At 65.0% G+C, this 22,059-nt stretch overlaps 6 protein-coding genes across 6 annotated transcripts; 3 read left to right on the plus strand and 3 right to left on the minus strand.

Annotated features, from left to right (window-relative positions):
• Positions 1–217: 217 nt before the first annotated feature.
• On the plus strand, positions 218–5,978 carry EMIHUDRAFT_96740 (hypothetical protein; the record flags this gene model as incomplete). The annotated part of the gene is made up of 8 exons (XM_005761841.1): positions 218–871; positions 958–1,038; positions 1,468–1,805; positions 1,953–2,109; positions 2,187–2,429; positions 2,468–4,792; positions 4,863–4,865; positions 5,049–5,978. The coding sequence occupies 8 exons, from the start codon at positions 218–220 to the stop codon at positions 5,976–5,978; spliced, it is 4,731 nt and encodes a 1,576-aa protein (XP_005761898.1).
• Positions 5,979–6,849: 871 nt separating this feature from the next.
• Positions 6,850–8,250, plus strand: EMIHUDRAFT_197918 (hypothetical protein; the record flags this gene model as incomplete). The annotated part of the gene is made up of 1 exon (XM_005761842.1): positions 6,850–8,250. One exon carries the CDS (start codon positions 6,850–6,852, stop codon positions 8,248–8,250), a length of 1,401 nt encoding a protein of 466 aa, XP_005761899.1.
• Positions 8,251–8,512: 262 nt separating this feature from the next.
• On the plus strand, positions 8,513–9,001 carry EMIHUDRAFT_197919 (hypothetical protein; the record flags this gene model as incomplete). The annotated part of the gene is made up of 2 exons (XM_005761843.1): positions 8,513–8,769; positions 8,974–9,001. The coding sequence occupies 2 exons, from the start codon at positions 8,513–8,515 to the stop codon at positions 8,999–9,001; spliced, it is 285 nt and encodes a 94-aa protein (XP_005761900.1).
• A 1,079-nt stretch (positions 9,002–10,080) lies between these two features.
• On the minus strand, positions 10,081–13,742 carry EMIHUDRAFT_432864 (glycerol-3-phosphate dehydrogenase). Its single transcript, XM_005761844.1, has 13 exons — positions 13,731–13,742; positions 13,463–13,595; positions 13,222–13,311; positions 12,912–12,987; positions 12,350–12,420; positions 11,772–12,135; positions 11,443–11,513; positions 11,222–11,279; positions 11,009–11,142; positions 10,840–10,894; positions 10,707–10,735; positions 10,570–10,639; positions 10,081–10,359 (listed from the first exon to the last, which is right to left on the minus strand). The coding sequence occupies exons 2-13, from the start codon at positions 13,562–13,564 to the stop codon at positions 10,310–10,312; spliced, it is 1,170 nt and encodes a 389-aa protein (XP_005761901.1). The 5' UTR covers positions 13,565–13,595; positions 13,731–13,742; the 3' UTR covers positions 10,081–10,309.
• Positions 13,743–14,915: 1,173 nt separating this feature from the next.
• On the minus strand, positions 14,916–16,424 carry EMIHUDRAFT_197921 (hypothetical protein; the record flags this gene model as incomplete). The annotated part of the gene is made up of 3 exons (XM_005761845.1): positions 14,916–15,293; positions 15,528–16,066; positions 16,268–16,424. The coding sequence occupies 3 exons, from the start codon at positions 16,422–16,424 to the stop codon at positions 14,916–14,918; spliced, it is 1,074 nt and encodes a 357-aa protein (XP_005761902.1).
• Positions 16,425–17,199: 775 nt separating this feature from the next.
• On the minus strand, positions 17,200–19,141 carry EMIHUDRAFT_461752 (cation efflux protein). The gene is made up of 4 exons (XM_005761846.1): positions 18,361–19,141; positions 18,029–18,232; positions 17,869–17,952; positions 17,200–17,780 (listed from the first exon to the last, which is right to left on the minus strand). The coding sequence occupies exons 1-4, from the start codon at positions 19,090–19,092 to the stop codon at positions 17,295–17,297; spliced, it is 1,506 nt and encodes a 501-aa protein (XP_005761903.1). The 5' UTR covers positions 19,093–19,141; the 3' UTR covers positions 17,200–17,294.
• Between the last annotated feature and the right edge of the window lie 2,918 nt (positions 19,142–22,059).

The raw sequence follows: 22,059 nt of genomic DNA on the forward strand, positions 1-22,059 counted from the left end.
GAAAATTGTCCGCGGGTTTTCTTCATTTCCTGCTCTTCATTGCCTGTGATTGCAAATGACCAACACGGCACAGGCCGACGTCTCCTGGCAGTCTCTCGCCCACAGCGGCAAGCTTTCGCGGGCGCTCGACAAAGAGGACCTGGCTACGCCCTGGATCAAAAAGCTGCGGGTCCGAAACCTCGAGCCGTCGCCGGAGCCCTACACTCTTCGCATCGCGATGCCTTGCACTTGCGGCGGCTGCATCGCCGCGCACGAGATGAAGCCGGAGCGCGGCGGTGCGACGAAGAAGGGACTGGTGATGGTTTGGGACGAGACGAAGCAGACGTGCAAGCTCGACGCCGACCAGCTCTCCGCTGTCGTTGCGGCCCTGGCGCCGGCTGGCTCGGCGGCCGCGTCGAGCGAGGAGCCTCCGCCGCCCGTCGGCAGCACGGCTGCAGAGGTTGTTGGCCCGCCGGTCCCAGAGGAGACGGCGGCAGCGGTGGCGACGGCCACGGCGGGGCAGGCTGCGGAGGAGGAGTCGGCGGCGGCTGCGGTGCGGATGGCTGAGGAGGAGGCGGCAGCGGAGGCGACGGCGGCGGCTCGGATGGATGAGGAGGCGGCGGCGGAGGCGGCGGCGGCGGCGGCGGCGGCAGCTCTGCTCGAGACGGCATGGGAGGTGGCCTCCGGCGAGGGCGAGGGCGAGGGCGAGGGCGAGGGCGAGGGCGAGGGCGAAGGCGAGGGCGAGGGCGAGGCGACCTTCGACGCGTCGCCCGTGCAGGAGGAGGCGGAGGGCGGCCCCGCCTCGCAGATGGATTCGTCGCGCAAGAACAAGCCGCAACGTTGCTCAGTTTGCGGCGGCATCGGCCACAAGTCGCCCTCCTGCCAGCAAACGGTGAGCTTGCTCGCCGCTCTCAGCACCGCTCTCCGCTACGCGCGCCATCGCAGAACCCTCATTGCACCGCCCTGTACCCTCCGCAGACCACCTACGGGACATCCACAGGGGCTCCTGCGGGGTACATGCCGGGCAGGCAGCCGCAGCCGCAGCTGCCAAGCGTCGAGGTGCCCTCTGCGTCGGCGGTCGCCATACCGACACCTCTTGGGTCCTATGTGCCGGGCCCCGCCCCGCCCGCCGAGCTGGGGGCTGGCCTGGCGGCGTTGCCAGTTGCGGTTGCAGTCGTCGCGGATAGCAGCGAGGCGTCACCAATCAGCCCCTCAGCCGCTGCTTCTTCTGCGCTCATGCCCACGGTGGCTGCCGGCGAGGCGTCTGTGCCTTCCTCAGCAGTGCAGGAGGGGCTTGTGCCCGCAGCGCCGCCGCGGCAGGCACCGCTCGCGGCTGAGGCGGAGGGCTTGCGTTTGCACCTCTCAAGCCGCAGCAGTACCGACAATCCGCTGCCGGCTGGGCGTCCCAGGGAGCACAGGCGGCGATGTGGGAGTTGCCCGGCCTGCCGCTCGCCCGATTGCGGCCAATGTCGGGAGTGTCACGACAAGGCCAAGTTCGGCGGCCCAAGGGTACGCAAGCAGATCTGCCGCGCCCGCATCTGCCCGTACAAGGCAGCAGGGACGGCGGCGACGGCGACGGCGGCAGCGGCAGAGGTGGAGCGGCTGGCGGCGGCGGCGGCGGCGGCGGCGGCGGCGGCGGCGGCAGCGGCAGAGGTGGAGCGGCGGGCGGCGGCGGCGGCTTCAGAGGTCGAGGCGGCGGCGGCAGCCCTCTGCTGTGATGGGGTCGAGGCTTTAGGCGGCGGCGGCGGCAGCGTGGAGGCGACTGGCGGTGGCATGGCTGGTGCGGAGGATATGGCCCGGCTCGGACCGGCCTCGGCTCAAACAGGGTGCGCCACACGGCTGCGCGCTCGCGTTCCCCCCGCGCCTCCCGGGCCGCCTCCCGCGCCTCCCGCGCCTCCATCACCGCGACCCCCCCCCCCCGTGTGCTGCGCGCACATCAAAACTGACCGTCGGGTCGTCCCCGCGTCGCGCAGCCTCATGGTTACCGCCACCAATGTTGACAAGTCCACGAAATGGATCGTCCAGCCCGCCGCGCTGGCGGTGCTGGAGCAGGTCTTCGCCATGGACCGCTTCCCGACGCGCCAGCTTCGCGCCAGCCTCGCCACCGATCTCGCCGTCAACCCGCGGCAGGTGCAATTAGCGCCCCCTCCCCGACCCCTTGCGCCCGCGCCCATCCCCCACCCTCAACCCCCACCCCGCTCGCGAAGGTCGAAGTATGGTTCCAAAACCGCCGCCAAAAGATGAAGAAGGAGGAGGCTCGTGCGGCCGCGGAATGGAGCACGGCGGTCGCGGAATGGAGCACGGCGGCGGCGGCGGCGGCGGCGACGACAGCGGCAGCGGCCTCGCCTCCAGCGGCTGCGCGCCCCACGCTCGAGATCCCCGAGGGCGTGCTCTCCGGCCAGAAGGACCGCCACCGCTGTGCGAGGCAGCAGATGTGGCGGGGAGGCCCGGTATGACTCACCGTTCCGCTTGCCTGCCACCGCCGCAGGTCGTGGATGGCGCCTTCTTCGACGTCACCGTCCCTGCCGACTTGCCCGCCAGCCGCAAGGTCCACGTCGCAATGCCGACCGAGCAGCCCGCCGAGCAGGCAGCGCTGTCCCAAGCGGCAAGGTTCACTTCTCGCATCCGTGACGTCGCCGCGTTAGTCCTTGCCCGCCACGGCCCGCTGAGCAAGGAGCAGCTCCTCGGATGCTTGCAGCAGTTCGTGCAGCAGGCGGGCGAGGAGCTGAAGCCGCTGGCCACGAGCTTGCGCGAGCTGCTGGACAGCGCGGAGCCGTCCTCGCGCCTTGGCAACCTGTTGTGCAACAACCGCGCGTATCAGGGCGACGAGGCGACGCAGCCGGCGGATGCGAGTCGGCGTACGCCGTGGTTCAAGTCGAGTCGGGTCGGTTCTGGCGTGTCGTGGTCGTTCGAGCCGCTCGGCTTGGATCGGGCGCGCCCCTGCGACAGCGCCGGGATCCTGCTCGAGGCCCGGCAGAGGGTGGGGCCGGAGTGCGAGCGCGTGCTGGCGGGGATCAGCCCTCCATCCCTCCTGGCGCGTGCCCCAGCGCGTACCCCGGCACCGCTCGTGACAGAGGCGGAGGGTTTGCGGCTGCACCTCTCCAGCAGCAACAGCACCGGCTACAAGGGCGTGTACAAGGATGGCTCGCGCTTCGGGACGCAGCACCGCGTGGACGGCAAGTCCAGACACATCGGCACCTTCGGCACGGCGGTGGAGGCGGCGGTGGCGTACGCGAGGGCGGTCGGCCAGGCTCCTGCCCAGGGGCCGGAGTGCGAGCGCGTGCTGGCGGGGATCAGTCCTCCAGCCGTCCCGGTGCGTGCCCCAGCGCTCGTGACAGAGGCGGAGGGTTTGCGGCTGCACCTCTCCAGCAGCAACGCCACCGGCTACAAGGGCGTGTACAAGGATGGCTCGCGCTTCGGGACGCAGCACCGCGTGGACGGCAAGTCCAGACACATCGGCACCTTCGGCACGGCGGTGGAGGCGGCGGTGGCGTACGCGAGGGCGGTCGGCCAGGCTCCTGCCCAGGGGCCGGAGTGCGAGCGCGTGCTGGCGGGGATCAGTCCTCCAGCCGTCCCGGTGCGTGCCCCAGCGCTCGTGACAGAGGCGGAGGGTTTGCGGCTGCACCTCTCCAGCAGCAACGCCACCGGCTACAAGGGCGTGTACAAGGATGGCTCGCGCTTCGGGACGCAGCACCGCGTGGACGGCAAGTCCAGACACATCGGCACCTTCGGCACGGCGGTGGAGGCGGCGGTGGCGTACGCGCGGGCGGTCGGCGAGGCTCCTGCCCAGGGTTCATCTGCCGCCGGCAGCGAGGCGCTCGACTCGGACGACGGCGACGGCGAGGACGAGGAGGGCGAGGCCCGCTGCTTGTGGGTCGCCTGCGACCGGTGCGACAGGTGGCGGCGGCTGCCCGCCGAGACGCCCCGCCCGCTCCCTGCCGAGTGGTTCTGCTGGATGCACCCGGACCCGGCTCGCCGGCAGTGCGAGGCGCCGGAGGATGAGTGGGAGGAGGATTCGGTGGCGGCGGACGCGGCGGAGGATGGCTTGGAGGAGGGTGCGGGAGCGGCAGAGGCGGCGGCGGAGCCGATGGACGAGGAGGACGAGGCGGGTGGCGAGGCCTACTGGGTGGACGCGGAGGTGGATGAGGAGGCTACGGATGAGGAGGCTACGGATGAGGAGGCCGAGGCGGCAGACGGCGACGTTGTGGCTGCGGAGGCGGCAGGAGCGGCGGAGGCGGAGGGGGCGGAGGGGGCGGCGGGGGCGGCGGCGGCGGCGGGGGCGGCGGCGGGGGCGGCGGCGGCGGCGGCGGCGGGGGCGGCGGGGGTGGCGGACGCTCCGCACAAGCGGGTCCGCATGGCCAAGCGTCCATACGAGCCGCCGGAAGGGCCGCCGCCAAAGCGGCGCTCGGATGCGGCGCGTGGCCCTCCGTCCTCGGCCTCCCTCTCCTCCTCCTCCTCCTCCGCCGCCGCCGCCGCCGCCGAGAGCGCGCCGCCCCACGCGCCCGCCGAGGCCGCGGTCTTGCTCTGTGGCAACACGCACGAGTGCAACGGCGGCGCCTTTGGCTGCATTCTGCCGGCAGGCCACGGCGGGCCGCACGACTTCACGCTGCCGGCCAAGCGGGCTCGCTGCGAGAAGCGCCCGTTCGACCCGGCGGACGTCATGGCGGCTGCCGCGCTCGGGTCGCAGGGCAGGCTGCAGTCGCCGGAGCTTGGGGCGGCAGAGGCGGCGCTTCTCGCAAAGCTGCTGGCGGTGGCGGCGCGCTTGAAGGACGAGGGCTCGCCTGAGGCGACGGTGCACGTCGATGGCCAGTGGGTGAGGACGAGCTGCGGGGAGGCGGTCGGTACTTTGGGGTTGCTCTCACTCTCCTTCCTCCTCTCTGCAGGCGGTGCACTGGAGGCCGCGGGCTACTCAGGCCACCTTTGCGGGCGACTACTACGCCTTCCGCCTCGCCGAGCCCGCCCGCCACTACCGCTCGCGTATCGAGCTGATCAAGGCGCTGGAGGCGGGGCTGACATTGTGGGCCCTTGCCGCCTCACTTCTTCGGCAGGTCGTGGTCTTGTTCTGTCAGGCGCTCTCCGACTCGAGCGTTCCGCCCCTCGCGCCGCCCGTGCAGCCCGCTCCGCCGCCCGCGCCGCCCGCCTTCCAGACCGCCGCCCACGCCGCCCACGCCACCCACGCCGCCCCCGCCGCCCCCGCCGCCCCCGCCGCCACTTGCTGCGAGTGCGGCACTTTGCTCGACGACGAGGCGGGCGAGGTGATGGCGCCCTCCGTCGGGTGCGACGCCGGTGGCTGCTCGCGCTGGGCTTGCCTGGCGTGCGCCGGCTTCAGGAGCGAGGCGGAGGCGGGGCGCAAGACGTGGTTCTGCACGCTTCACGCGCCGGCAGTGGCGGTGGTGGCGGAGGCGGAGGGCTTGCGCTTGCTCCTCTCCAGCAGCAGCAGCACCGGCTACAGGGGCGTATCGAAGAATTCTGGCGGCTTCCGAGCGCAGCGCAAGGTGGACGGAAAGACTGTCTCCCTCGGCACCTTCCGCACGGCGGTGGAGGCTGCGGTGGCGTACGCGCGGGCGGTCGGCGAGGAGGGGCCGGCGCCACCGCCGCGCCCCGCGAAGCGCCCGCGCGAGTCTGCCGCTGCGCCCGCGCTAGAGCCCACCGCCCCTTCTTCCGCTCCCGCCGCCGCCGCCGCCGCCGCCTCCTCCTCCTTTGCCCCGCCCGCGCCATCCCTGCCTCCGAGCCGCTTGTTCGAGCTCCTGCCCGACGGGCGCACCGTCCACAAGGAGGCGCCTCCCGACAATGGCGGCATGGTGGCCGTCGCCGAGGCGCTCGGGCGCATCGGGCTGCAGTCCTACACCGCCGCGTTTGACTCCGAGGGCTTCGACGACATCGAGTTTCTGCTCGGGCTGGACAGCGCCGAGCGGGCCGCCGTGGCGACGGCGACGGGCATGGATGCGAAACCGGGGCACGCGGGGAAGTGGGTCAAGTTCGGCTTCGGGAAGCCCTGACACACACCTATACGCGTTCGCTGGCGTGCCTCCCTTGAGCTTTGACATTCGATTTGTGTTGTTTGTTCTGACTGAGCCGGCGTTCTCTCATGTCTCTGTGTATCTAGCTCGGTTCGTGTCATGTCGTGTCATGCGACACGTGCCGGTGGGTGTTTGCTTTGTCTGTGGAAGGACAGTAAAAGAATAAGAAAGAAAAGAATTTAAACAAAACAACGGGGAAGGCGCTCTCAAAGAAAGAAGCAGACAACCCAAGGGAGGGATGGCGCCGGAGAGGACGAGAGCTCGCACGAATTCTTGTTGTCACGAAGCTGCCGAGCCCAAGTCACTGTCAGTGCGATTTCTTGTTGGCTTCTAAAAATCTCTCGACACTGGGCACGACATTCTGGAGCGACACACAGACACACACAAACTCACAAGACCAGCCAGTTGGGCTGCCACACATCCCGAGTGAGCGTACGGCACTACGCTACTCGGGGCCACGTCCCCTTCTCACCCCCCCCCCCCCACACACACTCACTCACACACACACACTCCTAAAGGTCCTGCTGAACAAGCTCCTCTTGTAGCTCGATCGGTCACACCGCCATCGCCGTTGGGGAGAGAGGGGACGATACTGCCTCAGCAGCGTGCACCTCGATCCTGCACCGTGTTTGTTATGACCCCCCCCAATGAACACACCAGTGAGGGAGGGCGAGACGATCGAGGGGTCCCGTACCATGCGGAATCGACCCTATCCAGTGCTCAAGTGCTCAAAGGTGCTGTCGGCGAATAAATGACAACCGCGATCAGGAACGCTTCGCAAGGTCGTCTCTGGGCAAGGTGGCGTGCCATCGACATCGCGCGTCTCACTTGACACCAACCTTCTTCGGCCATGAACAACGTCGAGCTCGACCACAAGTTCATCTTCACCGCTCCCAGCAACAAGCTCGACAAAATCGAGACAAAGCGGAAGGGACTCGTCAACCAGGGCCGAGCCGTTCCGCCGGCTGAGGCGCCGACACTCACATCGTTTTTGACCACCACCAAGAAGACCAAGATCATCGCGATGTATAACTTCAAGGGAGGTGTCGGTAAGACGACGCTGGCTGTCAACACGGCGGCAGCGCTCGCGCAAGATGGCAAGCGCGTCCTCATGGTGGACGCCGATGCACAGACGAACCTGACGTCGTTCCTGATGCCGCCTGTTACCTCAACCGGCGACGACGAGGACTCAAGCGGACCAGCGCCAGCGAACGGCCAGGCCCTCTTTGACAAGTCCGACCGCGTCAAGGCTAAGGCTATTAACGACGCACCCGACGTCAGGATGTTTGACAAGTCGATCTTTACCATCAACTCGATCGACGACATCCACCAGGCCCTCGCCGGCCCTTTCCAAGAGAACGACGCGGCGCTCACGCCACCGGAGAAGTACTTTCAGCCGCTGCCAGACACGTTTGGAGACAGGCTCCTTCTGATCCCCGGCTCGCCGCACTTGTTCGACTACGACGGCGACATCTCAAAGTCTGCGAACGGCAGCGACGAGATTATGAAGCACACCGCCTTCGGCAACCTGATGCGGATGGCCGCCTACGCCACCGACGCAGACTACGTCATCATCGACCTCGGCCCCTCCTCGTCTTACCTCAACAAGGTCATCCTGATGTCGTGCGACTACATTCTGCCGCCGATGTTTCCCGACTTCTTCTCGCTCTCATCCTTGCACTCGCTGCTGCACGTGATGCTGCCAAGCACCATCAGTGTGCTGAAGGAACTGAAGAAGAAGCGCGACGATAAGTACGACGTCGCAGCCGACAAGGCCCTCTCCAAGATCAAGGCCTTCGGCTACACCTACACGGACAAAAAAGGGCCAACGGTCTTGCCCTTCCTGGTGACCAACTATCGCAAGAAAGGCAGCGCCGTCGTCGGCGCCCCCTTCTCCCCACAAACCAGCTCGCCAGCGCAAGTCGACCCGAGCGAGGACACCTTCGGGCCCGAGTGGGTGACCAACGGACCAGGCAAGTTCATCGCCTCGATGCGCGAGCTGGTCAAGAATTTCCAGACCAAGACCGACTTGAAGCCAGCCAAGGATGTCAAGGAGTTGCTGAAGGCCGACGCCGACGGAGAGATGATCATCCCCATCCTTCGCTCGCTGCCAAAGCTGATGGCAGAGTCGCAGGAGACGGGCGTCCCGGCAGTCACGATGACACGCGATTGGTGGGTGAACACGGTCAAGCCGCAGATGGATTGGTGCGCGACGGGCTCGCGAAATCGTTCCCGAACAATCTCGAGCTGAACCAGCTAGTGGCGGACCACATCTACACCAAGGCTCGCATGAAGATGCTCGTCACTTTCTTGGAGAGCCTCGCTTGAATGCCATCGAGTCGGGTAGAGCTCAGGTGCACCGGTTCCCACCGAGTGAGTCAGCTAGATCACCACCGTCACTGCCCACCGTCGTGGAGTTTTCTCGCCCAGAGAGTGCTCGAGTCCAAAGCGCAACGGAGAGAGCCGAGACCCCGGAGAGCCGAATAGCAAATTTGATGATAATGTGTAATAATATGAATAACAATGGCACGTCTGAAGTCTGCCGCGAGCAAAAATTCTTCTTCGCCCTCCGGTGGGACAAAATGGCGTCGAGCGTCGCGGCGTCGAGCGTGGCGGCGTCGAGCGCCTCCGCGATGACGGACGACGAGAAGACGGCGGAGGAGCTGCTGCTCGCGATGGGCGACTACACGCCCGCGATTCCTGAGGAGGTGACCGCGCACTTCTTGGCGCAGTCGGGCTTCCAGGCGACGGACGAGCGCTTGTGCGGCTTGTGTCGCTCGCGACGCACAAGTTTGTGGCTGACCTCACAAACGACGCCCTGCACTGCAAGGCTTCCTGGTCGCTCCTCGCCCACGCCCCCACACGCACCTCGGCATGGCATGGACATGGACCAAGTGTAGACCGCACGATGCGCACGCGTCGATCCCGCCGCTCCTCCTCCTCTCTCTCCAACACCCGGGCCGGCCCCTCCTAGGGCCCCTCCAGCGGGTGGACCGTGGTGACTCGCGAATCGCACTGACAGAAAAAGAAATCAAAAGCGCGCCCCCGCCCTCCCGCCTCTGCACGTCAGCGACAGCTCGACAGTGCCGGACCTCGTACGCTCGTACACTTTACGAGCTCCAAAATGTCACAAGTGCTCCAAAAGGGGAAAGGGCATTTGCGTATAAGCTGCTAAAATCAGACTGACGCCCCCCAGGCCGTCCCATTTTGATCTCTCCGTCTGTGGGCGCCCGCCCGCCGCCTCTGAGGGGGTCGCCCCCCCCAGACCCTAGTCAGCTAGTCTGAAAACAAAAACAAGCTCGAAAACAGCCAAAACCAGCCTGCGAGAGAGGCACTGCGCGCCGCTGACCTCATGTGTGGGGATGTGTGCCGACACCAATAAAGGGGAAGGACCCTGAGTTGAACAGGGGTTGTGCGCCAAGCCCTCCTGCTCGGCTCCAGCGAGTAGACAAGTGTTGTCATCAACAGAGTAGAAGGATCTGACCTCGGGGCCGATGTGACCAAGCGCTGGTAGCATGGTTTTACCTCACACCCATGGTCTCACAGTGTGCCGGCAGTCGCCGCGCAGTGTCGCTCACACAAGCCGCAGCACAAGTGACTGAGGGCCAGTGAGGGCGAGCCCATCGCTGTCACAGCTGTGGCAGCCGCACAGTAGGCTGTGCCATCTGTGCAGAGCGTGTGAGCAGCAGAGGAGCTTCACTCCAAGCTTCAGGCGCAAAGAGCTGCATGCCACCGAAGGCGCTGTCGAGGTTCGCCGAGCGCGGCGCAGGTTGGAGGAAGCCGTCACCGACGAGCGCGTTGGACTTTTCACTCCGGACAAAGACGGGGACACAGCGGACGGTGCGGGGTGTGTCCCCGTCTTAGCGGCGAGGCGCGGGACCGTCTGTGGCGAAGTGGGTCGCGTCCTCCGATTTCCGTCAACTCACGGTCCTTCCCCCGTACTGATCTAAAACCTGGGGAAACCCTTATTGTTCAAACATCAAAAAGCCGACCCTACTGACGTAAGCGCCAGATCCTTGTTCCTTGCACCCCGAGGCGGCTCGGCCCCCCACAGACCAGATCAAAACGGGACGGCCCCAGCAGTAAGTAGGTACAAGAGTTTTGTTGTGCAAAGGTAAACTATACCGACTCACCATCTCCTCTCTCTCTCTCTCGCAGTATAGGTTCAGACGCGGGTAGTCGGCTAGCCTCAGTGAGTGGGGGAGGGGGGCTGTGCGACGATGGGCCGCGATCGATCGCGCGGCATCTCGCGCCACGGCTACAACATCTCAGGTGTTCCTCCCGCCGCACTGCCGTGAAAGAAGCCTCCCTTAGTAGTACTTCTCGAGCTTCATGTCGATGATCGTCTCGGGCTTGGCGCCTGGTGGGTGGGTGGGTGGGTGGTTAGATGGTTGAGGAGAGAACGATTGGTGGTTGTGGTGGTGGTGTGTGGGGGGGTGGGTGTTTGGGGGGGGGGGGGGGGAGGGGGGGGACCATTAAACACGCGCACGCAACGGCAGACGCACGGGGACTGCGAGGGAATCCCGGCGCAATCTTCATTGCGGCTCTCGGCGAGTCTCTCGGTGCGGACCCTCGAACGCAATCTTGTGGATCTGCGAAAAGAGCGGGAAGGCGTCCACCACGCCCTTTGCTTTGATCGCCTACAGCCGGTGCTCGCTTTTGATGCGCCGAGATGGGTGGGTGCGCGCCATGCCCTCGGCGGATCGCCTTCATCACGTCCTGCGCGGTACCGGTCCCTGCGCCGCAATCGCACCGTGGGTGAAAGGAGCGCACCGCATCACGGTACACACACACCTTCAACCGGTGCGGGTGTGCCTCTCGGCGGAGCATCACAGCTAACGCTCGCCCTGCAGCTTCTGCCCGTTCAGCTCCTCTGCCTCGATCACATCCCACGCCTTGGGGGGTAGGGGAGGGTGGGTTCGGGTACCGTGGGGTAGGGGAGGGTGGGTTCGGGTACCGCGGGGTAGGGGAGGGTGGGTTCGGGTACTGTGGGGTAGGGGAGAGGCGACCTTTGGCGTGCCCGCCGCGATGTTCTTCGCAAAGATGTCGGCGCACTTGCGGTTGCGGCCACCGAAGCACGTCGTCACCAAATCTGCCACCCCGCACGACTCGAGGAACGTCTCGTCCTTGATCTGGCGGTCGCCTATCGGAAGTGCATACGGGGAAAGCTGCCCGCTGCATCTCCTCGCGGCGCGTCCGTACGACGCCGCGGCGACGCGTGCCGTAAAACACCTTGCAGAACTTCTGCATCTCTTTGAGGCCGATGCGGATGATGGCGGCCTACTCCCAGGTCACGCCCCGCGGTGCCGTCACGGCCACCGCCCCTGTTCACACCTCTCGCCCTTGCGGCTGAAGGAGGAGAGCACGCGCCTATTCACAGCTCAGTGGGTGTGAAGAGGCGCTGTTCACACCCACGGCACAAGACACGGGCGGCCCGGCGGGCCTTGGTGTTGCCGCCATAGCCGAGGCCGTCGCAGAAGCCGGCGCCGAGCGCGACGACGTTCTTCATCGCGCCTGTTCACAGCTGCGCGTGCGTGAACACACGCCGGTCGCAACCGCCCGCGCGGAGCGTGCTCTCGGCCGCGTTCCCACAGCTCGGCCAATCTCGGCCAATCTCGGCCAATCTCGGCCAGATCTCGTCTGAATCTCGTCTGAATCTCGTCTGAATCTCGGCCGATCTAGGCTGAATCTCGGCTGAATCTTGGCCAATCTCGGCTGAATCTCGGCTGAATCTCGTCGAATCTCGGCCGATCTCGGCTGATTCTCGCGCGCCGCACAGCTCGGCGCCCGCGACGTCCGTCACGGCCTGCACCGCGAAGTCCTTGGTGTTGAAGAGCTTGCACCACTTGAGGCCGTTCTCTGGCTTCGTGCACCCAATCGTCGCCTCGGCAAAGTCGCCCTTGGCGACCTCGTTGGCGACGTTGGCGCCCATCAGCACCGACATGTCGACGACGGGCGCACCGTCCGACTTCTTCATCTCGGCCTGCAGCAAGTCCGAGATGAGGATGGGCTTCATGTCGCCCTCCTTCTCGAACTCGATGCCCTTGATGAGGGAGCAGCCAATGGCGCCCTTTGCAAACTTGCCCTCCATCTTTGGCACAATGGGCGCGAGGAAGTTGTGCGGGATGACGAAGACCTGGAGGAGAGAGAGAGACCTCGGGCCGTGAGACTGTTGTGGGTTAGGGTGTGTGTGTGTGTGTGTGTGTGTGTGTGAGGGGGGAGGGAAAGGGGGGGGGGGGGAAGGGGGAGGGGCGGGACGGGAGGAGGAGGGATGGAGGAGAGGAGGGGGGATGGAGGAGAGGAGGGGCCTCTGCACGCCGTCACTACTCCCGGCTACTCTCGCGGCGCGCCATCATCGTCGCGCCGTCGACGCAAGTCGCGACGTCGGGGCACGCCACGATGTTGTGAGGGAGCTCGATCCCTAACGGCGAAGGGCGGGGGGGTACCACCACCCCCACCCCCAACTCCACCCTTTCCGCCGCCACCACCACAACCACCTTCCCCCCCCCCCCCCCCCTCCGTCTCCAGAGCGGCGGTGCTTGTGGCGGTGGTAGTGGCGGTGGCGGACAGGGGGGCGGTGGTATGGGCGGTGGGGGCGACGGGTCCAATGGTGGAGGTAATGGTGGCGGCGGAGAGGGCGGCGGCAGCGAGGGCGACGGCGGAGGTGGAAAGGGCGGCGGCAGCGGAGCTCCTCGCCTCGGTGATGTGAATTTCACATCACCACCTCCCTGTCTCCCCCCCCCACCACCCCCACCCTTACGTCACACGGCCGGCCGTCGCAGGACTCCCAACACTCCAGCTCCGTTCTAGGGCGTAGTGTGTAGTGTGCAGGGTGTGGGGCTGAGGGTGTGGAATGGAGGGTGTGGGGTTTCGGTGCAGGGTTTGGGTGCAGGGCTCAGGGAAGCGGCTGACCGGGCAGGTAGATGACGTTCTCGTGCTTCTCGTTGATCACTTGCGTGAGCGGCGTGTACCCCTCATCCACCCACGTCTGGCGAGCGCGCGCGCGCGGGGGGGGGGGGTTGGCTGCAGGTGCTAGCAGGAGGGGTGGGTGAGAGTGTGCGGCCGAAGCCGCTGCTGTCCGAGTTTGCGGCGGTGGCGCGGGCAGTGCGGAGAGGCAGCTCGTGCCATCTGGCGCCACTTCCCGGCCGGACAAGGGCGCGTGTCGCGGGCGCGCGTCACGGAGGCGTCTCTCGGTGGCGTCTCGAAAAGAGAAGAGAAGCACCTTCCCCTCGGGCGGCTTTGCTCCACGCGCCGGGCGTACCCACTTCCCATCCTCCTCCTTGACGTACTCCTCAAACACCCACATGTACACCTGCGGCGGCGCCGGGGGCGCGATCGGCGGGGTGGACTCCGGCGCGGAAATGACGTGGTGCTGTCGTGGGGGTGGTGCGGGGCGGCGGTGGCATGGCCGGCGGCAAAGTTCAAGCGTGGGGCGCGCGCGGGCGAAGAGGCGGTCGGCGTGCCTTGTCGTCGAAGTCTGCACACGCCGACGCGTTGACGCCAATCTTTGTGGCGATTGCGGAGCCCCAGTTGCCGGAGCCGATGAGCGCAACCTTCTCAGGCATCGTGGCGGGAATATACGTGCGTGACCGTCGCCTGTGGATGCAAGGGGTGATTGGTGGGAATCGAGCAGTTCTGTGGTTCGGGATCTCCTGCTCTCTCTCTCCCACAGCTCTCCTTCCTCTGGCTCTCAGGTTCCTCGGCGTACTCGACTGTGTCTATCGGCCTCACCGTGGGCGCCGTGGCAATATGTTCGAAGCACACGCGCGGCCGATTTCTTACTCCACATCTCCACTTAGAGCGTCTTTTGTACCCGCCCCCCCAGGCCCCCCTCCCTAGTTCGTGGGGACCCCCCCGCGGGTCGATAGTCTGCCCCCGAGGTGGATCGGACCCCCCCTCCGGTCGGCTCTCTCGGCGGCGGGAGCTGTTGTTTAGGCTGAACAAGCTTTTCCTCTCGCTGTCTCGCACCCCGTCTCTTTTCCTTTCCTTTTTTCTCTACAGCACCCTCTCTTTTCCTCTCTATTTTCCCGGGGAAACCATCAAATTTTCCGGGCTCTGAGCCGAGTCTGAGGCTGGTTTGGGCCCAAAATCAGCCAAATCGGCAAAATACCGGGTATTTTGCGGGTATACCTGGAAAACCCCGGGTATAGAGCTCTACCTGGAAAATACCCTGCGACCGCCAGGGTATCGTGCCGATTTCCTCAATTTTGCCTCAGATTTTGCCCCAGACCAGCTCTCAGACTCAGGGAAACTCGCGAGTTTCCAGAATGGAGCACCAAACACCCTCTGTTTTCCCTGGAAATTTCCGGAAACGCAAAGTGCTGGGGCCCCTCTGTTTTCCTTTTTGTTTGCCGGAAAAGCTTGTGCAGGCCAAGCCTGTTGTGACGACCAACTCCCCCCCCCCCCCCCCCCCCTCTCGATCGGTCGTGTCGTTCCTTGCCGTGAGCGGCCCCCTCAACGCAACGAGGACGAACGCGAGGACGGGGGCGAGGGCGAGGCGGAGGCGGAGGCGGAGGAGGGGGAGGGGAGGGGGGGACAAGGACAAGGACAAGGACAGCGACTAGGACAGCGACAGCGGCAACACGCCTACTCTGGGGGGGCGCGGGGGCCCCCGGAGGCACCGTGCGCCGCGGGTAAGTGCGGAAACGGGGCTCCGGCGCTCACAGTCGCTCACAGTACCGGAGACTTCCCGATCTACCCCGGATACTGAAATTTATCCATTATTAGTATATCCCTCCCTTGGGCCGTGCGGGTGGATTGTGGATCAGGGGCATCCGAACGGATCACGTTTCGTTCGTTGCAACGTGATCCCACATTACGAACGAAACGTGATCCCACACTACGAACTAGTCTCTCACACGAGATTATAGTTTCACGAGCGTTTTTTCGCCAACCCGCAAGGCTGCAACCACGATCTCACACCACGCGGACGTGCCACCAGCGCTCGGCTGGCGTGCGGCAATACGGGCACGCTCGCAGCCGAGCGGAGCAGGGGCCGCAGACACACTGGTGGCCACACGGCACAGCGACGTGCGACTTCGGCCTAGTGAAGCACACGATACACGTAGTCTGGCCACCGATGGTGGACTCAGGAGCGTCTCGACGGCCGGTGTCGAAGCTAGCGTCCGCCAGCGAGAGGACCTCAGGCGGCGGTGCCGAGGGGGTGGAGCGGCCGGCATGCCCCGCCCCCGCCTCGCCAACCGCATCCTCGGCCTCCGCCACGGCCGGCTTCGGTGCCGTCTGCTGCCCCTCTTCCTCCCTCCCGTGGTCTACCGCCGATGCTTGCGGCAGATGCTGGACGGTCACCGAGTCGGGTGAACCGTCAGTATGCTGCCCCTCTCCCTCCCTCCCGTCTGCCTCTACTTGCTCCGCCGCCGCCGCCGCGGCCGCCGCGGCCGCCGCCGCCGCCCTCTCTTCAGCCCGCCTCCTAGCCCGCTCCCGGAATGCTCTCTCCGCTGGCCGCTGCCCCCTCTGCCTCCTGTGTGCTCGGCTCGCCCGGTGTCGCCACGCGCGCCAGCCAGCGACGACCGCCACGAGCAGCAGCGCCAGAATCACGGCGACGGCGCTGTTCGAGGCGTTGGGACGGCCGGCGGGGCTCTCTGCTCCCGCCCCCTCCGGCCGAACCTGCCGCCCTTGCTGTTGCAGGACCTCCCGCACCCTCTGTTGTGCTGACAACAGGTCCCCTCCGGGGACAGAGAGCACTTGTTTCACCGGGTGCCCTTGCGCTGGTAACAGATTCTGCTGCCTCAGGAACTCCCGCGCCCTCTCTTGTGCCGAGCCACCCAGTATGTGCTCCATCCACGGCTTGTCGAGGTCCAGACGGCTAAGCGGGTCCGGACCACTCAATGGGGGGGATGCGTGCTTGTCTAGCCGTCGCTGCTCGCCCATGAGGCCTTGCGACGTCATGGAGCCGGCTGGCTGCGGCTCGTCTAGCCGTCGCTGCACGTCTGAGACGGCCTTTTGCATCGCTGACCACTGAGCCACCCAGCCTCGATTGGTGCCAGGCGGCAGCTCGGCTGGAAACGGCCAGCGGGCACCGGAGCGGAGTAGAATAGCGACTACCTCTCCTGCGGCCGCACTCTGGCTGAGGGAGAGTGTGAGGGCGGCGCTCATGAGAGCGGTGCCGCCGCTGGCGTCAGTCAAGTGCACGTCGGCACCAAGCTCGAGCAGAAGTCTCACCAATGGCGGATCCGCATAGTAGGCGGCCGACATCAGCAGCGTGGGCTCGTCTTTGTCGTCAGGGTCCCGGGCGTCGGGAGAAACATCACTTCGCTCGAGCAGCTTTCGAAGTACGAAGGCGCGGCTCAGATGCTCACCGGGACTGTCGCAGGCAGCGCTGCTAGCCAACAATCTGAAGATCTCTCGCACAGCGTTCATTCCCGACAGATCGCGAGTAGCCAGGCTCGGGGCCGGCACCACTGGCATGGCTGAAGCCGGCGTTCTTTGCCCTCGGAGGGAACGTGCATGCGAGATGGGCTTTCGTTCCCCTTTCGTTCCCCACCCCCCGTTGGCCGCCGCCGTTTTTGCCTCCTGGTTTCTTTTTGAGAGCGCCTCGAGGTTCTGCTGCTCCCCCTCGCGGGCACACGATGCGGGGATTGGAGCGCTGGTTGCCGGTCGGATTGGAGCGCTGGTTGATACTGACGTAGGTCGATCGACGGACGGACGACGCCGTCCCCGCGGTGCTTCGTGGTCGCCGCCTGCGGCATCATCGCCGCCCAGGCATCGCTAGCAGGGGCGTTCCGATGTGTTGCGATGTGTTACGACTCGCTCTCCAGCCCCTCTGCAGCTGTCACGCTTTTGGTCGAAGTAACCCCCCCCCCCCCCCCCCCGACCCCCCCCTGGACGCGTCCACCCTCCGTCCAAAACTCACGATCCCTAAAATACATACATATTAAAAAGTTATATCCCTCACACCAAGATCATGCAGGGCGGGGACACATGTCCCTAAATCCCATCTCGCGTCTCAGAGTTTGACCGTTTTATTTATTTATTTTAAAAGTTGTTTAGCATGGCCGCATGCACACGACATGCACATTGATGCACATGCACATGTGCATGTGCATGTGCATGCACATGACAATGACATGTGCATGTGCATGCACATGTCCATGTGTGCACATCTCACACAAACAAGCCGAAGCGGAAACAAAAGTTGTTATATTCTCGCTTTGTGTAGAAAGGCTCGAGAAAGGGGCGGGCAGCATCGCCATCGGCCATCGCCGAAAACTTAAAAACCTCCAACACGGTACAGTCCCGAGCAGCGGGTTTCGTCACAAAACACCCGCGGCGGCGGGCTCAGCTGAGCGCCGCACCTGCGTTCGCGCCCTCGGCCGCCCTCGCTTTCTCGGCCGCCCCTTCGTCGGCGAGGTCGACGCCGATCGAGACTTGGCAGAGGTAGGGCAGGCTGCTCAGCAGCCGCTGCCGCCAGCGCGCCGCCGCTGCGCGCAGACCGTCTACCGTCTCGCTGCTGTCCGCCGCACCGACCCGCGCCTCAACCGCGACTCCGGCGCCGAGGTAAAAGACGTGCACGCGTGGCACCGACTCCACGCCTGGCAGCGCGAGGAGGCGCGAGCGGACGTCCGCCTCGACGGCGGCGTGGTCCGGCGCAGCTGCCTCGACCGACGTCTGCAGCGGGCAATCGTAGTCGTGGGGGGCGGTGTCGACGTGCACGAGCACCTCTGAGATAGGAGAGTCGGCGATGCGGCTCGCCTCCTCCATCACGCTCCGCCGCACCTCCTCCGCCAGGTGGTGGGCGCACGAGGCCGACAGCATCGGGTCGACCTGGAAAGAAAACAGTTCGCGCAGTCACTCATTCGTTCACCACTTACCTGGCCGACAGCATCGGGCCATCCTGGATCGCCAGGTCGACCAGCGCGGAACCGCCCATCGACCGCGACCGGATGTGCGAGACCGACTCGACGCCCGGCACGCGCCGCGCGACCAGCCCCGCCGCCTGCACGACGCCGTAGTCGGAGGTGTCTAGGAAGTGTCTAGGAGGTGTCTAGGAAGTGCCGAGGAAGTGCCTGCACGACGTCGTAGTCGGAGGTGTCGGTCAGCTGCGCGAGCGCCTCGATGCTGATGCGCAGCCCCATCCAGAAGATCAGGCCGGCCACGCCGAGGCCAGCGAGCGGGTCCAGCGCGGGAAGGCCGAGGAGCGACCCCCCGATGCCCGCCAGCGCCACCACCGACGAGAGCGCGTCGGAGCGGTGGTGCCAGGCATTGGCCATGAGGACCTGCGAGCGCAGCTCTTGCACATAAGAGTTAGGCTGGAGATAGGGTTAGGGTTAGGGTTAGGGTTAGACCTGCGAGCGCAGCCGCGTGCCCACGCGCCGCGTCGCGCGGTAGAGTGCCTCCTGTTCACATACGCACAGGCCGTGAGGCTCGCCTCCACGGCTCCGCCCCGCAGAGCACGGAGCGGCCGCTCCTTGGACCCGATCGACGCAACCGCAGCCCACAGCGCAATGAGCATCGGCGGCCGCGGCGTCGGCGCGGCGAGCGCGGCGAGGGAGCCGGCGCCGAAGGAGGCGCCCGCGCCGAGGAGGAGAGCCCCGATTGCTAAAGAGGCGACCGACTCGAAGCGGCCGTGCCCGTAGGGGTGGTCGATGTCGGCGGGCAGCGTGCTCATCCGCAGCGCGAGGAGCGTCACGCCGTCCGAAATCAGGTCCGAAAACGAGTGCCCCGCGTCGGCGATCATCGCGGCGGATCGGCCCGTCACGCCGGCGAAGAGCTTGAGGAATGCCAGGACAAAGTTCACGGCGGCGCCCACCCAGGTGATGCGGCTGCCCTCATCGAGCTCCTCCTCGAGATCAGCCTTGCGCTGCGTCGCGGTGTGCCGCACCATCGCCGACCACGACAGCAGCAGCGCCAGCCGCAGCGGGGCAACGACCCGCTTCTGCACGTAGCCGACTCCCGGGGGCGCAGCAGGCCGAAGCAGGAGGCCGGCCGGCGGACCGGGCGGAGAGGCGGCGACGGGAGAGGCGGCGCGCCGGACGGCGACCAGCAGGGTACCGGCAGGCACCAGGGCACCGGCAGGCCTCGCGTGGGGCAGAAGGGCAGGAGGCGAGCAGGCGGCGAGCTGCAGCACGAGCGACATGTCCTCAGTGCCCAGCCACGGACCGGGAATGGGCGACGCTGAGGGCGCGGAGCTGTATGTGAGTGATGCGCGGCTCTGCGGGGAGCACAGTTTTCTTTTTTTGGCATCCTTGGAAATTTCCAGGGCCTCCGTTTCCATCCAGGGTCTGAGCCAAGAGAGAGAGAGAGAGCAGTTGAAACATTTTTGAAAACCAACAAGAAATCACAAAACAAAACACAAACACAAATCTCTCTCTCTCTCTCTCTCAAAATCACGCCAACAATATACCTACTGTGCAAGAAATCACGCCCCTCACAGTGTGTCTCACTCACACGCCTCTCACAGTGATTTGGGCTCGGCAGCTTGTCAGCCCTCAGCCGAAGCTGGGTGGGGCCGCCGGTCCCGCAGCCGGGTACTTCTCCAAGTTGGCCATACACATAATAACGAACGAAAGTTTCTCCTCTTGCACTCCTCTTCGTTTTTTTCTGACTCTCTCTCTCGACTCTCGTTTCTTGCTTGAGCACTAAGAATAATTCGAGAGAGAGAGATTTTTGAAACCCCACATGTTCTAATTCGAGTAGAATTTGTTTGATTCGGGCTCTGAGCCAAGTCTGATCACAAAATCTGAGAATCTCTCTCTCTCTCTCTCTCAAAATCTACCCGGGTATTTTGAGAGAGAGATTTTTAGCAATACCAAACAACTCTAACACTCACACGTCATTTGGGGCCTGGAGCCCTGTTCACGCGCGCTCGAGACGTGCAGACAGGGTTGCCAGGTGAGAGCGAATGGCGCGGTTCACGCCTCGCACAACAGAGAGAGAGATGCGCTCTGCATGGTGGGACATAAAAGAAAGCGAGTACTTGGGCGAGTAGGCCGTGCGGTCGACGCTGCCGCGCGCGGCTTTGCGCGCGAGGCGGCGCAGCTTGAGAACGGCGGTGGGCGAGAAGCCGCCGCCTGAACGTCTCGTGGAGCAGCAGGTTGAAGTTGTTGCGCTTGACAAAGATCGCGTCGTGGTAGAAACCGCGATGCGCCTTGACGTAGCCGTGGCCGTTCTTGTGGTCGAAGGGTTGGCCGGGCTGCCCGCGCGCCTTGCAGCCCATGTTTAGGCGGCGGGCCTTCTCTTCGGTGTTGCCGAAGGCGTAGGAGTGGCCAACGGAGGCGGGCGTGCCGCCGCTCGAGGCGTTGCCAACGCCCGCCGAGGAGGTCTTGAGGAGGGGCGTCCAGAGCTTGACTTCATTCACCTCATCGCATCCTCCCGGGCCAGCGTGGGGTTCCGCGAGGTCGACCTTGTACCCCTCGTTGTACTGCCGGGTGAGCTCTGGTTTCTCCTTGTCACCGTGCACGACCGGCGCGTTGGCCGGGGCGCGCATCGCGTCCGCCCAGGCGGCGAAGACGACGTCGTGGGGCCGCCGGTGGTGGGCCTTGTTGTAAAGGTAGTCGCCGAATTGTTTGTATTTTGCGGCTCTACAGTCCTGAGAAAAATCGGGTTAAAAATTGGCGGGCAAAAAGAGCCGACCATGTACCAGGGCGCTTGGCGGGGGGTTTTAGCAATTGGGAAATTCAGGTGAGCAAAATAGCTGGGCATCTTGCCGATTTTGTTGATTTTGGCGCAGTGCCCAGGACTACCACAATCCACAACAGGCCTATGGCTCAGAGAAGAGCCCGACCGAAATGCAACGACAAACACATCAGAGTACAGAGAGAATTTTACAGAGAGAACGTTCACACCGGCGTCGAAAAAGAATTCCGTGCGCGGGAACACTATAGATCTAGACAAAGAATTTTACAACAAAGCTCCCTCGCACAACACTGGGCACGGGACTGGCTCGCACTGGCACTAACACGCTAGAAAAAGAACAAGAACATGAGGGAGGAGGAGTTAGTTTTACCACCAAAATCAATAACACAACAGAACAAGGAAAGAAATCGCGTTGCGGGGGGGGGGGGGGGAAGGTCGGTTCACAGCACAAGCTTTGCCGGTAAAAGAGTTCCTTTCTTCTCTTCCAAGTCGGCTTCACAAAAAAAGCGAGGGGGCGGAAGATAGTGTTCAGTGCGGTAGATGGTGAGCTCGGGGCGCAAGAGGTGGCCTGTGAGCCATCCGGCTTACATGTATGTACCCTGCGTTCTCGCACATGGAGTGCGAGATACTCGCTCGACTTTCCTTCCTTCCCAATCTGTCAGTCACTCCCCTTTCTCCCGGCCGGGGTGGGGCGGGGCGCGCGCGGGTGGCGGCGGGTGTGCGGGATGTCTGTGGGCCCGAGAGCGATCTTGTGTCCTTCCTTTGTTTCTTCAAAAAAGAAGACAAGAATTCTGCCGGGGAGGCCCGGGGCGGACCGGAGAATTCTGGACGTGTCCAGCCAGCGTGTCCAGCAGCCTTTCCATTCTCCGAGCAACTCCTTCAACTCGCGTCGCCGTCGTTATGCTCGTGTTCACAACACTGCTACTCTCTGAGGTGCATCTCCAGGACGCGCCGTCACCGCGTTCACCGCCGCCTTCGACACCGCCTTCAACGCCGCCTTCACCGTCGCCGCTGTCCGGCCTTGTCTCCGCATCGAGCGATCTCCGATTCCTGATCGACGAAGCTCAAAATCATGGCTCCGACGTCACTGTCTTCCTGGCTCCCGGCGCGCACCTCAAGCTGAGCAGCCAGATCAAGTGCACCTCCAACATCAAGGTGACCGTCGCGAGCAGCGGCGAGCGAGCGACGCTCGACGGCCAGGGGCAGACCGGGATCTTTCGCCTCGAGGGCTGCAGCCTCACCCTGCGGGGGCTGATCCTCGTCAACGGGAAGGCGTTGAGCTTGGGCGGAGGCGTTGTGTCCGCGACCGGAGGCGACGTGGAGATAATCGATTCGACTGTCAAGGACTGCTCTGCTGGTCAGGTGTGCCGTGCAGCCTCGCAGCCGCCCTGCAGCGCCGCATGGCAGCGGAACGAGAGATGGAGATGGCCACGGCTGCCTCACCCCGCTCTCTCCTCGCAACCGCAGA

This window comes from Emiliania huxleyi (genome assembly GCF_000372725.1).
Source record: "Emiliania huxleyi CCMP1516 unplaced genomic scaffold EMIHUscaffold_7, whole genome shotgun sequence".
Lineage (NCBI taxonomy): Eukaryota > Haptophyta > Isochrysidales > Noelaerhabdaceae > Emiliania > Emiliania huxleyi.